Below are 17,155 nucleotides of genomic sequence, written 5' to 3'. Positions count from 1 at the left end.
TAACCCTTCCCACAACTCTATCCTTATACCCCGTTAGACGTCTAGAGAGGTGGAGCTGAACGTCATTTGACTCTGCAACGAGTAACACTTGGAAAAAGTGTCAATCAGAAGTATGCAAACTACTCAATGCTATCTTCGCTCATAAGTACACATTATTTTGAGCCAATCACTTGAGTCATACATTACATGTGACTCTGAAGCCACAAGAACCTGACATCATAACAACTCAGCCCCAAGCCCCTCGCTAGTGACTATCCTGCTAGTGCTTGAGCTGTGACGTAAAAAGCAAAAGATGGGGAGAAATGTCTACATCTAGTTTTTGTTTTGTTTTGCCATCAACCTATAAACCGATCTTATGAAACATATTACGTTTCAAATGTTTGGGGTCAGTTAGATTTTTTTAAATGTTTTTGAGAGAAGTCTCTTACGCGCACCAAGGATCTATTTATATTTAATATCTTTGTGGAAAGAGAGATACATTGTTTTTAGGATTCTGTAATGAATAGAAGGTTAAAAAACAATTTATTTGACATAGAAACCATTTGTTGAACTTTCATTATAAATGCCTTTAAATGTCACTTTTGATCAATGTAATGCAGCCCATCTGAATAAAAAAGTAAAACTTTTGGTAGTGTATATACTTTTATGAAATATTTGCACTTATATGTTGCTGGCAAAATAATTTTTGAATACTCATCAATAGACAAAATGCTTTTCAGCACCATAATGGTGTAGTCACGGCAATGCAAGTCAGCCAAACATTCGACCCCTTGATTTTAACATATCACTTTGTATTTTTAATTCAATAGTTTCTCTGTCATATTCCGGTATAAATTATTGTCCATATCACTGCAGTATCACATAGACAGCAACGTCCTCTTAATTTTCCCCTGGTAGCAATGAACCAACCAGAGGCATTTGTAATTAAATAAATGATCAGTAAAAATAAGAAAAAAAAAATATGTTTAAAATAACATTTTATTATGAGATTGCAGGGACATACAATATGTCAGATACCAATCCAACCTGAGCCATCAAGTGCCCCCTTAAGGAAGACACAGGAAACCTGCTCCAATGTCCTATATTTCCCGTACTGATTCCTCCATTCCTCATCTACACTAATGGAAAGTGTCAGCTAAATGACTAAAATGTAAATGTAAAGAGAAGAGATGGGCTGAGCTAGCACTCCTGCTGATGCGCAGTGTAAACACACCCACACATACAGGCACTGCTCAAGTCACTGTGTCTCCTCTGGCCTGCCAAGCTGAGCGCTTACAGACTTCATTTCTGACAAGGTAATGTATCACAGACTTCATATAGAGCAGTGGTTCCCAACCTTTTTTTTGTCTGAGACCCCCTTTTTCCCAAGAAAATATTTTAGGGACCCCCTTCACATTTAATGATATTGTTGCTCTTGTAAGCTTGCAGCAAGGATGACAAAATGTTTTGTTTTTAAACAAACAGTATGTTTATTACTATAACCAGATATGTTTATGCACAAATAATAGCTTATAATATTGAAAATACTATAACAAAAACATCAGTAGGCCATTTGTAATTGAAAAACGTATGCCTAGGAGTAGCCTATTAATTGGCCCTATTTGAAATGCAATAACAAAAATATCAGTATTCACACTGGTGTGTAGGGAAAAAAGAATTAATATAGGCTATTATTACAAACTCTGTTATATTATTTTCATGTTATCACTGTGAAGCTGCTTTGATACAATCTGTATTGTAAAAAGCGCTATATAAATAAAAGTGACTTGAATTGACTTGACTATTACAAAATGACTGGTGTCTGGGACCTCAATACTTGCATGTTATTTGTGAGGCTTTATCAATCAGAATGAGTATTGCTGCTGGCAGTGAGTAATTTGGTCAATGCGTGGAGAGATCTTAGACAGGGGAAGACGCATATCATCCTCAAGGGTCAGTCTGGCCCTGTATTTGGTTTTAAGGGCTGTCATGGTTGAAATCCCATTTTTTGGTTAGCCAGGGGATCATTCTCCTTAAAGCTGCAGTCCGTAACGTTTGGCTCTCTACCGATTAATAAACATGCGTTTATTAACAGAATAATGCGTCTTGCGGAAAAACATTGTAGCCTGAGCTACTTCTCTCTATTTATGTCTATGACAAGTCACGCAGGCACTGGGCTACACCGCAGCGGTACGACCCGAACCAGCGTAATATAGTCCCAATATAAACACTTTTTATAGGTGTCCCATAGTGACTCAGGATAAGACAAGAACATGGTTTGGAAAATGGATTCATGATGTACTCGCTCATTATATACATGTAGTAAATTTTGAACATAAAAAAAGTTAAGGACTGCTAATGCTCACTGTTCAACACTTTTCAAAATAAGACGCGACCCCCCAAAGAGCTCGCTAAGGCCCCCTTGTGGGCCGAGACCCCCCTGTTGGGAACAGATGATACAGAGCCTGTTTGGAAAACCTTCAAAATGTGAGAGCCAATCGACTCTGGATTTACTGTAACTGTTCTAAAGGAAGTGGAACAGATGCTTCTGATAAAACACTATGTGATGGTGTTGGAACACACACATATCTGATAATTAACAGTAATAAAACCCCAATGACACCAACAGCTTATTATTTTTTAACATATTTTAACAGTTTTACTTAATTACTGCTGTAAGTTGGAGTAAATACACACTTGCAGAAAAATGTGTAATGCTTTTAGCTTCCCGAATAAGTATATGATTACATATTTGCATACTAAATATGAGAGATACATCATGTTAACATTACGCTAACAAATTTCAGCCTCAGTAGGATTACTGTTATTGCTACTCTCATTAAAATATCACGCATAGTTCTCTCTTACGTGAAGATTTTGTTGTGTAAACTAGTGCATATCGCTGTGCGAAAGGTGATAACGTGTGTTAAAGCGTTTAAACCATGACCTCCTGTCACTGACAGCATTTGTATTGTGTCTGCCGCTCTCTGACCCTGAGCTCAGAGGACAAGGTGAACGATACGGCAGCAGAAAAATCAATTCGAGCCCGCAGACTCGTCTCTCCTACGATGACAGGACGCTCTCTGCACGTTCATGTTCTTAAACACCCTGACAGGGTTGTTTCAGATGACAAACTGACAGAATTAACCCACCTCCATTTCCTCAGGCGAATGGTCTTTCAGCCATACAGAAACATCATAATGAATTATACTCTACATCCATAATCGCAAGTATCCGCATACATATTAAGTGCCCTTAACATCCCCTAATGTTGGATCTTTTTCAAGGACAGAGTCGTATATGCTTGGCTAATCAGCATAATCCTGATTGATATTTAAGACCACAAAAAGAAGCAATCCGTTCTGGACAGGAATCTCTGGGTTTCATTACGATATCTAAAGCTGCCAAAGTGTTTAATGCGGTCTAATTCTTCCCAGATGAGACCTGAGAGGAAAAAGAGAGAGCTCAAGAGGGAAAAGAGAGCACTTGCTGTCATTTTGCCCCATGAGAGGCAATTAACACAAGCCGTCTGGATAAAAAAGTACACAGGCAGCCATATGAGAAGAAAGGTCAAGTGCTAGCCAAACTATGGGTCCCAGGGTGAAACTTGGTCCGACAACCACTCTCACACAATTCTGGAGGCTTTTTTTGTGTGCCTTGTGTATAGCGTAGTAAAATGACATACACAGAGTAACAGTGACAGAGTTTTTATGTAATGACTGCAGCAACTATCTCCAGCTGGACACAAGAGAGTTTTAGGGTTAAGACGATGATCTGCAGATTATCACAGTCTGGGGGTAAAAGGTTGAACACAATGCATAAATCTTTTAAGTGAGTTGACTTTTATTGCACACCCATTATACACTGATGGCAATCCTATGATGAACACTGTGTGCAGACTAAACTAAAAGCTAAAAGCTGCAGAATATACGCACAATGAAAAATGGAGATGTATGTTGTTAGGCACTGATGTCACACCATGCATAATTTCGGTCAAAGCTATATTCCATGGCCTTAGAAGACTTGAAATATAGTGCATATATACGTTTATTGAATTTGATGTGCTTTTTTGTATATAATATAATCATTGTCAGTGCACATGAAAAGGAACTCATACTTCCACATTATGATGTAATTTTGAGTGTAGCACGACATTCTATGATAGGAAAAAATATGCAGAAAATGACTCTTAATAAAAGTAAAAATCTTAGAGTATCTGATTGTAACAGTCCTTAAGTACTTTTCAGTATTTTTCCTCACCCTGAATGTAGGCACTAGTCCTCAACACCTAAAAGACATGCCAGTGAAACATAGAAAAAAAAAACTGTTGATTTATCACGAGAGCAATCACGTTCATTTAAAAAAGAAAATCTAAATAAAACTGAACACCTCAATATTAGCACAATAAATCAAGGCTGCCACAACAGACACACAGAAGTCTCAGCTAAGCTCAAGTGCTCAAAGTAAATCAATACCCTTCAAAAAGGGTGTCTTCAAAATAACAGATAAATAAAATGTCAAGTAAAGCCATGTTCTCATCTCATATATAAAACACCTACGATTCAGCAACTACCTGCTAATGCACTCATTAATCGCATAAAGTAGCCTTGTCTGGGTGAGTAAGAGCTAAGACTTTAGATATACAAATACTGCGCACTCATACTACTAATGAATGGGAGAAAGTGCAACGCACAATATGGCGGAAACGTCATGCCTTCGAAATAAAAGGAAGCAGAATTGCAATTCAAAAAAATTCTAAGAAATTCATAGGCTATAGATATTTTAAGTGAAGTGTTTAACAATGAAGCTTTACAGTTATGTCAAATATGATTGCATTACATATTCTATACATGATATTAGTTTGAACTACTTGTACTGATTACATTAAAAGGAAATTTTTTCCCCCAGCAATGAATGTTAAAAGCTCTAGTCACAGAACAAATAATTAAGTCTGATTTATTGTAATTGTAATTTTGTGGAACATGATAGAACATGACTCCTTTTTCCAGAATTACTTTAGTAAATCTTTAGGGAAAAAAAAACAATTTGAGGTGGACATTTGGTTTGGGTTAGTTATATATAATATATATTATATACATACACACACACACACACACACACACACACACACACACACACACACACACACATATATATATATATATATATATATATATATATATATATATATGTATACACAAACATATATATATATATATACACACACACACACACACACACACATATATATATATATATATATATACACACACATATATATATATATACACACACAGACACACAGACAGACAGACAGACACACACACACACACACACACACACACACACACACACACACACACACACACACACACACACACACACACACACACACACACACACACACACACACACACACACACACACACACACACACACACACACACACATATATATATATATATATATAAATAAACACATACATACATATATATATTTAGAACAAAATGTATGCAGGGTTGAGGAGTGAGTTAACTGTAATGAAATTATGTTATTGAATTGAATGTAATTGTATTTATTTGCATTACTGAGGTAAAATGTGTAATTTAATTAGTTTCTAATCAAATTAAAAGGAAATTGCTTTACATTGATAAATAAATCCAAATAAAACAATCCAAACCACATTTATAATGGGTAACTTATAACAGTAAGCAATTACATTTCCAAAGTAACCTTCCTAACACTGAATGTATGTGAGATTCAACATTCTTTCTGTTGTGTGACTGTGTGGAAGTGATGTCCCCGTCACTTTACTGGGGTGTTGGGACTCACACAGACCACAGAGAGAGCACCCAAGGCTGGCCTCACTAATAATGATAATAATAATAATAATAATAATAATAATAATAATAATAATAATAATAATAATAATAATAATAATAATAATAATAATGCATTTATTTTTTGTAGCGCTTTTCTAGACACTCACAGACACTTTACAATTTTTAGTTTACATAGTTAAAACAAATAAGGTATATAGACAAGGTTACATAACTGACAAAAAAAAAATGAAAACGCATAGATGCATGGACAAGCAGAGACAAAGCAAGAGAGGTGGGAATGAAATGGATGAAAAACTTGTAAAGTCTGTAAACAGGGAAAGTCAAGTTCGAAGAGGTGAGTTTTAACGGCCTGTTTGAAAAATGTTAAGGTGCTGGACTGTTTGATGTGGACGGGGAGGGCGTTCCAGAGGGTGGGTGCAGCAGCTGAGAAGGCTCTTGAGTGTGTCAGCATCAACGGACCTGAGGAGGCGACTGACACCTTCCAGCAGCAACCTGGTTTTCCCATGATGTCTCCCATCCAGGTACTAACCAGACTCAACCCTGCTTAGCAACCAGTCTTGGGCTACAGGGTGATATGGCTGCTGGCTGATATGGCTGCAGGCTATTTGAAATATGTTATTTAATTGTGATTGTGGCAAGCAGTTTTTAAGATTTCAGGATTCCCCCTTTCAAGTAGATAGGACTTGGATGGCGGAAATAGTAAAACGTACAAGCACAAAGATACTTAAAGGTGCAATAGGTGATCTGTGAAATGCTAACTTAAGCCTGCTAGCATAGAAAGCATATGATCCCATCCTCCCTGCAAATCGCCGACCGAAGCCACGCCTCCTCCAAAACACAGGAACGTGCACAGACCAGAAACGAGACAACGTTATTGGATTACATCGTGCCATTCACCGGTGAGAAAACTTTCCAGCACAGTGAGGGGAGAAACAGAAGCACTTGCTTGCATAGATAAGTATGTGATTGTGAGATGACTCCAGTTCAGAAGTTGTGGACCGAATGAAATGATTGAACGAACATTGTCTGTTCCTACGCCTTCAACAGATGATATATATTTTTAAAAAAATACATTTAGACTCCTTAACATAGTGATTGCTATCAGGATATTAGGAGACTTTCAACCAGCAAAACCAAAAATGTTTCTGTAGAGAATCACATATTGCACCTTGCAGTAACTAATTACATTTCCTCAAATACTTTCACAACAACAAAATCAAATAGATTAAGAAGCAAGCTAGAGAAAAGGGAACAACGCTCACAACCACTAATTTAATATATTATTTCATATATTCCATTCTTAAAAATGAAATCATAATTTAAATATTATATGGAATATATTATTTAAATAAACATCCATGTTTTTTGTTTACCCACTATTAATGTTGTCTAAACTTAAAGATAAAAAAGATAAACACCTTCAATTCAGTTCACATGAATTTGTACAGCACTCTTCACAATAAAGAGTTAAAAAGCAGTTTTACTCAGAATATGTGATTAAAGTTGCTTACTAGACATAATCTGGTAAGCAAGGCTACTGCTAAACAGGAAACCGCATGATTGAGCATGTCAAATTAAAATAAACTCAGGTGAAGCCTGATTAGACACTGTCCACTCTGAAAATGACCTTCACCGTGAATGTGTATGAATATGCAATAGGTATTTGTATTCTAAATCCTCACTCAATCACTTTGTCAGCAATAAAATAAAGTATCTCCTAAGTAATGACAAAAGAACGAAGGAAAAGAATGGAGAATAATTTCCTCAACCAAGACAGATAACAAGAAGCTGACAAAGGCATCCAAGAAGCGACTCTCCAGTCTGAAAATGTGGAATAATGTGGCAGAACGTCATCACAGCTTCCACTGATAAATGCTTGCTTCCCCCTGCTGCACTTGTGAAAGTGTTTAAGTGTGTGTGTGTATATATATATGAGTCAGGCATCAACTAAGAGTGACTGTGACAGGCCTTCTTCTCCAGCAGCAGTATTATCCCATCCATATCTCAGCCTCGAGCTCAGCCTGCACCAGTATTACATGCACGTCATGTACAATCACACTTCACCCCTCACACACACACACACACACACACACACACACACACACACACACACACACACACACACACACACACACACACACACACACACACACACACACACACACACACACACACACACACACACACACACACACACACACACACACTTTGCTGGATCCCATGCTCAACACTAACAGAGAAAGAGGAGTTTAGGAATAACAGGCATACTGTATCATCAGCAATGCTTCCTCTGATTTTTGTTCTTGCTGAGAAAAATTGGGCAGAAACGCTTTGGCACCTGAACAGAAACAGCCCATCTACAGTACCTGAATACGGCAGTGTCCACTGTGTCTTTACAAAGAAATTCCATTAAACAAAATGCCCAATTCAGAACTTCACTTCTTCATTTTCTTAGCTATGCAATATGGTAAAGATCAACTATTTATCACATTTTGGCAAAAAAATGAATGTACATATAGGCTAAAATAATCTAATCAGGTCAACAGTATCAGAATAATAATTATAAACATAGTATTACCCCAAACAGGGTCATCTTAAACATGTTTTATTGAGATTGAAATGTCGACCCAGGGCAAGTAATAGGACTGTGCAAGCTTTGCGGGTATTGATGGACTTTGAGTTACTCCATCTATGTTTTAATAGTTCTGAATACGAACTGGATGTAGTCTCTGACAAAAACGCTAAGCTTTTTGCTCAAAATGTTGCTTTTTTTATTTAAATCTTACCTATATCAACAAGTGTAGATCAAAAAAAAAAAAAAAAGAATGCATTTATCTAGAATAAAACAGGTTTTTGTAGTTTAAAAGCAGAGGGTCTGTTATCCATAAATATGCAATTTAGCCTCCCCTCACACATATGCTCCGAGATCCACTCGGTCGGTCAACTTTACTATAGTTAACGCTGCACAATGGTCTCGCTCTTTACAACGGTAAAATTATGTTTCGCCTTTTGCTTGACTATGTTATCAAACAGCTAATAATGTGTTGCTAATGCTACACAAACCATGTTCCCATTCACCCTCTAAGAGTCAGACAGCTGCCTTCTACAAATCAGTAACCTTAGAAACGCTTTGAACAACTTAGAACGTCAGTGGAGAGAGGCATATAGTTCATCATAACATTGTAATATAGAATATAATTCACCCACTATACTGTTAAATGTACCTGATTTTTCATATCAACAGAAAAATGTACTGGGATAACCTGGCTTTTCTTGAGACTCCCTTGCTTCGCAGCAGTTGATGATATGCAAAAGCCCGCCCGCACGTAGGCGTGATTGGTACACAAAGTAGTTTGTGACATAAGAAACAGCGTTTTTGAGACTGTCTTTAGATCACTGCAGTTTTATAGAGAAAATACTCGGTAATGGGGTTGACTTATGAATTTGCACATGGTTTGTCTTAATATTAAAAACACCTAACAGACATATAAAAAAAACATTAAAAATGTGATTTTCACCTTTAAGACATATTTGAATTTCTTTTTCTGTCTACACTGGACCTGCGAGGCTGCACACTAGTGTAGCTTAAGGGGAACATTGAACATCAGTCCCAGTGATGGAAGCTGTGCTGTGGTATTTTCCTGGCGTACACAGACTAAGGACAGCTCTAAAATAGCCTCAATTCTTTGACTATGAGTCTAAATGATAGCTGATGCCAGGCCAGGAACACAGTTTAGAGACAGTGGGAGTATTTTGCAGTTGCAGCCTGAGGGACGTCACAGCTAAAGCGTCATTGGAGTGCTCTGTGCAGTCAGCCTTGCAAAACGGCACAACGTTGTGCAAACAAATGTTTGAAGTTGCAACAGCCCACCTGTCAGCATCTAACCTCTGGCTGCTTCTCTAAACTTCCTACCTTTTTCTTTACCATCTCGCTCAGTCTACAGCTCAGGCTTGCGTTAAGATTTGTGAATGCTGAAAAGAAGCAAACACTATTGTCTAAACACTACACATGCTCCAAGGTTTATTGTTTTAACCTTACTGATACAAAGCGAAGAGTTTGTATCATCTAACTGAATCTGTGTCCCGACAGAGGAATTAAAGGCTGCCCATTCATGCACGAGAGTGTAATGCCTTTTTATTAAAGTAATGCTGGGAAATGGATGACATTAATGGAAGAAATTGCCCATCACGTTCATTCATGACTCGTTTAACGTGCGAGCGTGTTCCTGAGAACAAGACAAATTATGCTTTCTGACTCATTGTCTGCTCCCTGTGGTGAGGATGAAGTATTGCACACTAATGGTTTGTCAATTATACTAAGGGAAAACACAGAGCAAAACCAAACCATTAACAATTTATTACTTCATTTTGAACATAAACAAAGTGTAAAAACCCCCTAAACTTCACTACACTCCACTTCAAAGACTTTGCACACTACCCCAAAGGCAGTGTTGCAGTGTGTGATAAGGGCCTGCTGCGTACCAGGCAGATGGTGCCGCTCTGTTCGTCTGAACACACAGTGGTGTTCTGAAGGGGATGAAGGGAAGGTAGGTGCCCTCTCAATGTCAACCCTGACAGTTCCCTCAATTAGCCATCTCATAATTCGTCTGGCCGGGTCTCCGTGGCGAGGACATCTGGAAGGGCCTGCACTGGACAGGGATGACTTGACACAGTGCTGTATCTACTGTCCAGTGGTACAGGATCATTCACTCACCCTCATGTCTTTCCAAACCTGCATTAATTTCTATTGTGGAACAAAGAACAACATATTTTTTAAAAATGTATCAGTGTTTTTATTGTACATGCAATGAAAGTAAGTGGGGTCCAATGTGGTTTTGGACCCCATTGGCTTTCATTACATGGACAAAAACTGTCGAAACATTCTTCAAAATACCTTCCAAAAAAGACATACAGCTTTGGAATGACATTTTTCTCACCATAATGATGACATACATTTAGTTTTGGAGAACTATTCCATTAACTAATGATGTTATGATGCGTTTCCAGTTATAAATAGACAGAAATAGACAGCGGTCTCATTTAGACGCAGGCGCAGAACGCGCATGCTAGTTGACAGTCGGCTGCAGTTCTCTCGGTGTGTTCAAGTGCAGCTTTTTTGCCGCGACGCGAGGCGCCAACACAGTCGGAATTCATCAGTGCGAGTTCTTTGGCGGTTTGGTGTATCCCTACGATAACAAACACCACTCAAATGCACAGCAATTTCAATCTTAAATCAATGTCAGGCACAGATAGAAGGTCAGGTCACGTCTGTCACATCTCTTGCCAGAGTCACCCCAGCCAAGGCGTCACATCAGGCTCCTGCTCCCTGCTGAGCTTTGTCAGTATACGAAGTTTAAACAAATGGCAGCTATCAATTGCACAGCCCTGCCAAACTCAAACTACATCTGCCTCTGGCTGGCATGTGCATCCCATGTAGAACAACACACTATCTCTAATTATAGACATCAAGCATCTTTCAGCAGCTGGCTTAAGAGTGACACAAGCGGATTGTTATATCACGCCACCACAGTATATAAAACCAGGCATGTCGTCATTGTTTGCTTACCTTGCTTTAAATTAGGGATGCCAAAAGTAATGGTAATAATAATTTATATTTTATACATCGCTTATATGTATGCTAACAAAAGACCCACCAACACTATCAGCGTTGTCTGTATTCTGTTTTGATCCAATGGCAGTAACTGAATCTGTGACTCAAAGATGCTGTTCAAAGCCCTAAATTTCCACTCGATTAAACCTGCCCACAGGTGATGTGAGCAGTAACGTGAAACCCTAAAGGTTATCCAATAAGAATTCAAGAAACTTTTCACATTTCCTTACTTTCCTCCTCCTCAACCAGCTGTCTTCTCTCCATAGATGCACTGAGGCTGGTGGCCATATGTTGGCTCTCTGACTAGCCCCAGGCATTTGGAGAACACAAGTAGAGAACACAGCACTCAAATCTGCATTACTAGTGCAAAGAGAGATTGCAGCACTGTCGAAACCACACCATATAAAGTGAATGCAACTTCCAGTGAGGGATTACGACATCAAACAGTTCTCCAAACTTCCTGATGTATTAAAATTCAACATGTCAAAGTTTGCAGCATTGTGGATAAGCTCTCATTTAATGTTTTTACTGACAAGTATTACATACGTATTATGTAATATTACATACAATGGCAGAAACGCATTTTAGCGACCAAAAGCATGACTGAATGTGAAAATATGGTTTTAAAACTAGGGCAAAATAGTATTAAGAACAGACAGACTTCACCGCTAGGTTTAGTTTAATAGTAAAAACAAAACAAACAAAAAAAGCCTTGCATTTTTGAGAGACTGTGGGCACCTTTTTATGAAGATGTCAACTGTGATGAAATCAAATTGGGTTAAGATGCTGGAGGTGGATTAGTGATCACTGGGGTTTCAGATTAAAGAAAACCCCAGAGCAAAAGCAGGCACAGGTCATAATGAGTTCACACATCCAGCCTGACATCTGGATTGCTGTTGGTCACTTGAAATCCCACAATCATTTGTGAGACTCTTATTTGTAAAATATTTTCAAATCTCAGCTTGAATGCTGAGCAGTTATAAATTTGTGTATAAATAATTAAGATACTCAATTTTCTATTTTTATATGTTGTACAATAACATGATAGCCTACTTCCATAGCACATGCAATTATTTACTCTCTCTCGACAACAGATTAAATAATTCAAATTCAATTAATCATTCTTTTCCCCGCTGTTATTGCCTCACGGTGATAATAAAAAGCAAATCAGACACATCCTGTCAGGCCATCTGAGGATAACCATGTTGTGACCCACAGAGAAAATAACAAATGAATATTGATTCTTCCACTGACAGCCTCCTTGATACATGAAAGAGAGTTGTATTTACTGATAAAGCGAGCTGCTAATTTAAAGATAGATAGATCAATAGACAGATGGATGGATGGATAGAATGACACAACAGACAGAAGTAAAAAGATAGAACAACAGACATACAGGCAGAATGACAGATAGACAGACTCAGACAGATAACAGCAGACAAATATACACAGATATAACGACAGACAAACCAATAAAATGGCAGAACAACAGACAAATAGACAGAACAATAGACCGATAAAACAACTGACAAACATGTCAATAGACAGAAAAATGACAGAAAGATACACAGACAGAGAGATAGATGGGTAGAATGGTAGACAGAACAATAGACAGACAAAATGAAATACAGATAAACAGACAGAAAGATGGATGGATATAATGACAGACAGAACAATAGACAAACAGAATGACTGGCAGACAGACAAAGAGACATAGATGGATAGAATGAAAGACGACAGAGAACAAAAGACAGAAAGAAAGTACAAGATACTAGGGCTGTGCGATTAATCAAATTTTCATTTCAATTTTGGTTTCCAACGATCATGAAAACATGGTAATTGAGGTAAAATGATAATTGTGCCGCATTCTGTCTAGCGAAACTGCCTTTCTCACTGACACACTTTTGTTCTTCCCTTAGAGCCCAAACTTATCGGTCAAATTAGCTAAATCAGTTATTGTCATAAAATGTAGTCTAATTTGGCTAAACTGTGGAAAATGTTTGATAATAAAAGGAGTGATTAAACATGCATTAAGTATGATTGATAGATGGACAGACAGACGGAGTATGCACTTGCACGCTGACCTGTGCTGCTCTGGATGGTTCTGACAGTAGTAGTGGTCCTCGGGGGGGAGGCCGGGAGCAAAGGTCCCTCGTCGTCCTGCGAGCAGCCCTGGTCGATGGCACGCACGTAACTGTGACTCCTCATGCGGAAGCACCCGGGCATGGGCAGGTCCAGGGCGTCCATGGCCTGCGACTCCATTTCACTGAACACACTCTCACACACTGCCTCGATCTGCCCGTTAACTTCCACCTCACTCACCTGCAGGCATGCAGAGGAGAAAAGAGGAGAGATACAGACAGAGAGAAAAGACAAGAAATGAAAATTAGAAAAGAACAGTCAGGAGAAACAGAGTAGGCAGGGCTCAGAGAAAAGAGCGGGTATCATCCGTAAATTGAGCTCCAAGTCCCACTTACCATGGGGTTATATGGGGTGCAAAATCAAAAGAGAGGGGAAAACAGAGCCAGAAAGTACGGAGAAGTCATTAGGAGCAGGTGAGAAACACACAAGGCAGTGGCAAGAAGAGGATGAGTCAATACAAAAGGAAACATAGTGAGGCTTGAAAGACAACTTTACAGGGTAAATGAAGGTGTACGCCACACCAGCATGGAGGAAATCTTCAAGTGGGGTTTACTGACAGGGAGGAATATGGTGAGACAGTACTAGGATCAACATGTTCATTAGTGTTGATCCTAATTGAAACCAAGGGTGGACGAGAGTGGGGGGTAATGGAGACGTGATAAGGTACAATTGTGGAAAGCGGATTGTAGGAAGGGTGGGTGTTTTGGACATTGTAGAAAGCTCAGAACTCTGTCCCAATCACCCATGAGAGCTAAATGGGCACATTCTTATTTACAAACTGTCAAGTTAACAGTCATGTGCCATCCACAAAGTCTTTACAGGAAGGTCTAAAGCATTTTAATATTTCAAAACTTCTTTTCCATTTTCTATCAGAGAGCAGTCAATGCTGACACCAAATGGCAGTGATGTCATCTTTGCCATTTTGTAATTAGCATGACAAAGCAGTGCTTGGGGACTAAGATGGATGAGTATCTGCCTGATGAATGCCATCCAACTTCTATGTAACATGGAGCATGTTAGTTGGTTAGACACATACATCTGTGATTGAACACTGTTATGGTGATGGCTCAAATTCATCTCATCGTGGATGAATCAGATGTCGGTTTCATGGTTTTTAACTGGACTTGTTGGACTAATCTGGGTGGATTTTGACCTTCCTCCCCCTGCACCCCGCTATGACGGTCTGTTTGGGGGTGAGCACAAACCTGGCTGATGGTGCTCATAGCCCTCATGTAGCTCTCGTTGCGTGAGCGGTATTGGGGAGAGGCTAGCAGAGCTTTGGGGTCCAGGGTGTCCAGGCTCCTATTGATGGAAACTTCACTCACCGCCCGCAAGTAGCTGTGACTCCGGATCTGCAGCTTTGGAGAGTGCTCTGAAGAGATCCTGTGAATGGACAAAAACACAAGAGATGTTTATTTCATTTTATACTGACAGTGTTTTAACCACACTATTAAGTATATAATTTGAAATAAATAATATTATACATTATTTTTATATTATACTTAGATTTTTATTTAATATTATACATTATATATAATAATTCGAGGTTTAAATAAATACCCACGTCACGATGTGATGCATATCACATTACTGAACTCAAGATACAATATTATTGCGATACTCTAAGACATGGTAAAAGGTTAACAAAGATTGTACTGTTGATTAAAATGCTAAATTTGGTATTACATTGTGGGTGTAAATGAAAAGGATTGGACCTTGTGCAGGTAACCCAACGCACAAGACAATGGTGACACCAGAATAAAAAATATACAAGATTCTGAAGCTTAAAATACAGAATTATTTTAGATGAATATGCTTGCACTCTGTCACTGACTAACAACAGCCTTTTAAACAGCTTCTTTCCCATCAGACTGCTCAAACAGAGAACATGAATTGTATACTTTTTCTAATCTTAAAAATGATAACTATTTATTTTATTCTGTTTTTGTGCACTTTAGTATTTTTATTAGTATTTTTATTTATTAGCTGCTTATTTTATAATAAATTGTTTTGCACTGAATTAATGAGTGGTGGATGTGTGAAACACAATTTCATTTTTATGTAGACCATAAAAATGACAAATAAAGGAATCTCTAGATATATTTAAAATAATATAGGCCACTTTTTACTGGTAACATAAGACATTTGGCATTATCAGAACCCCAAAATAGTCCCCCATTGCATTATTACAGATTATATTCAACATCATGTATAGCAGTTTAATCTAGTACTAACACTAAAACTCTGAATTTTATTATTTATTAGTTATAAGCTATAGACAATACATATTGTAACTATCCACGATACATATTGTTGCATTTTTGTATTGCCATATATTGTGACACGATATATTGTTACACCCCTAATAATAATAATAATAATATATTATTATATAAAATATTATATACAAACAAACAAATAACGAGTTTTCGCCACAGATTTGTTTGTTCTAGTATATTTATTTAATATTTAAATAATATTTTTTAATCAATAAAGATTTTTAAATATCAATTTAATTTATAGTTAGGACCATTTATTGGACTACATCTATGGCGTAAAAATGTCAGTGTAAAATGTGTAAAACATATTTAGCAAGAACTGAATTGCATACATTTCTAATTTGTTATATGTGTTATATTAAAAGAAACATTAGATAAATAGGTAAATAATTAGATAACTAACTAATGAAATAAATGTGCTGTATTATGAAAACAGCTCAAAAAATCATGTGGGTCTGTTGGCGGCATGGTTTCTCCATGTAAACACATGGTTGAATGACAATAAAGATAAGAAATTTTTGGCAAAAAACAAACACACTTTAAAGTAACAAGAGACAGACGTGGCTCAGGTCATTCTTCTTTAGATGACATGATGCAAACTGAGAAATGTCATTCAATCAAATGTGTAGCATGTTGTTTAACATCACGAGTCGAGCGTTTAGATGGCATGCCTTATCAAAGTCTGTTCATCAGGGGGACGTGGGGAAGCCGTGAGAAAATCAAACGCTCGTGCAGGATTTCTGCATGTGTCCAGTGAACAGGGGCATACATTATGGATGTGGCTCTTTAAATAGATAAAGGGATGGTTCATTCAGATCACTCAGGCATAGAGCAGGTGGGGCGAGTGCAGCACACGGGCAAGGAGAGAAACAGCTAAACTCACTTAAGGCCACCCACGCAGACCAGCACACACATACCAGAGACTCACGCTGACACTTTGCTGACAGGCAGACACCTTGCATCTGCATCAGCAGTATGGGAATTAGTGGAAGCTCCGACATTGGCGTAGTTTTCCCATCCTCCATCTGCATGGCTTCACACATACATAATAAGTGAACACAACAACTCCTCACAAACTGGTGCGTTCCAAAACGCCCCAGGGCATCTCCCTACACTACTGGAGAACAGAATGTCTAAACTTCACGAGAAGTGCTAAGGGGGGGGGCCGCATCTCCCACGGTGAACCTGGGTTTGGGGAACTGGTTATGCATGATGTCATCGTTGCGGAATAAGCCGATAAGTTTCCGCCTCACTGTTGCGGTCATCTCAACGGATTGGTTGCTGTGCGGTTGTTAATTACG

General features: G+C 38.2%; 1 protein-coding gene across 3 annotated transcripts in view; it reads right to left on the bottom strand.

Moving 5' to 3' along the window:
- Positions 1–17,155, bottom strand: part of dlgap1a (discs, large (Drosophila) homolog-associated protein 1a) — a 126,521-nt gene that overhangs the window by 15,693 nt on the left and 93,673 nt on the right. For all 3 annotated transcript variants that reach the window (XR_013203692.1, XM_077229415.1, XM_077229424.1), the window contains exons 5-6: positions 14,781–14,958; positions 13,518–13,755 (exon numbers count right to left, since the gene is read on the bottom strand). Coding sequence is in view for 2 of the 3 variants with exons in the window: in XM_077229415.1 (XP_077085530.1) it covers positions 13,518–13,755; positions 14,781–14,958 (416 nt within the window). In the remaining variant the exon portion in view is untranslated. The remainder of the gene's footprint in view (positions 1–13,517; positions 13,756–14,780; positions 14,959–17,155) is intronic.

The sequence above is a fragment of the Siphateles boraxobius genome, unplaced genomic scaffold, assembly GCF_051911475.1.
Source record: "Siphateles boraxobius isolate OS27281-9 unplaced genomic scaffold, OSU_SipBor_1 1, whole genome shotgun sequence".
Lineage (NCBI taxonomy): Eukaryota > Metazoa > Chordata > Actinopteri > Cypriniformes > Leuciscidae > Siphateles > Siphateles boraxobius.
The sequence above is the reverse complement of the archived record's forward strand: the minus strand, read 5'-3'. Positions and strand labels throughout refer to the sequence as shown.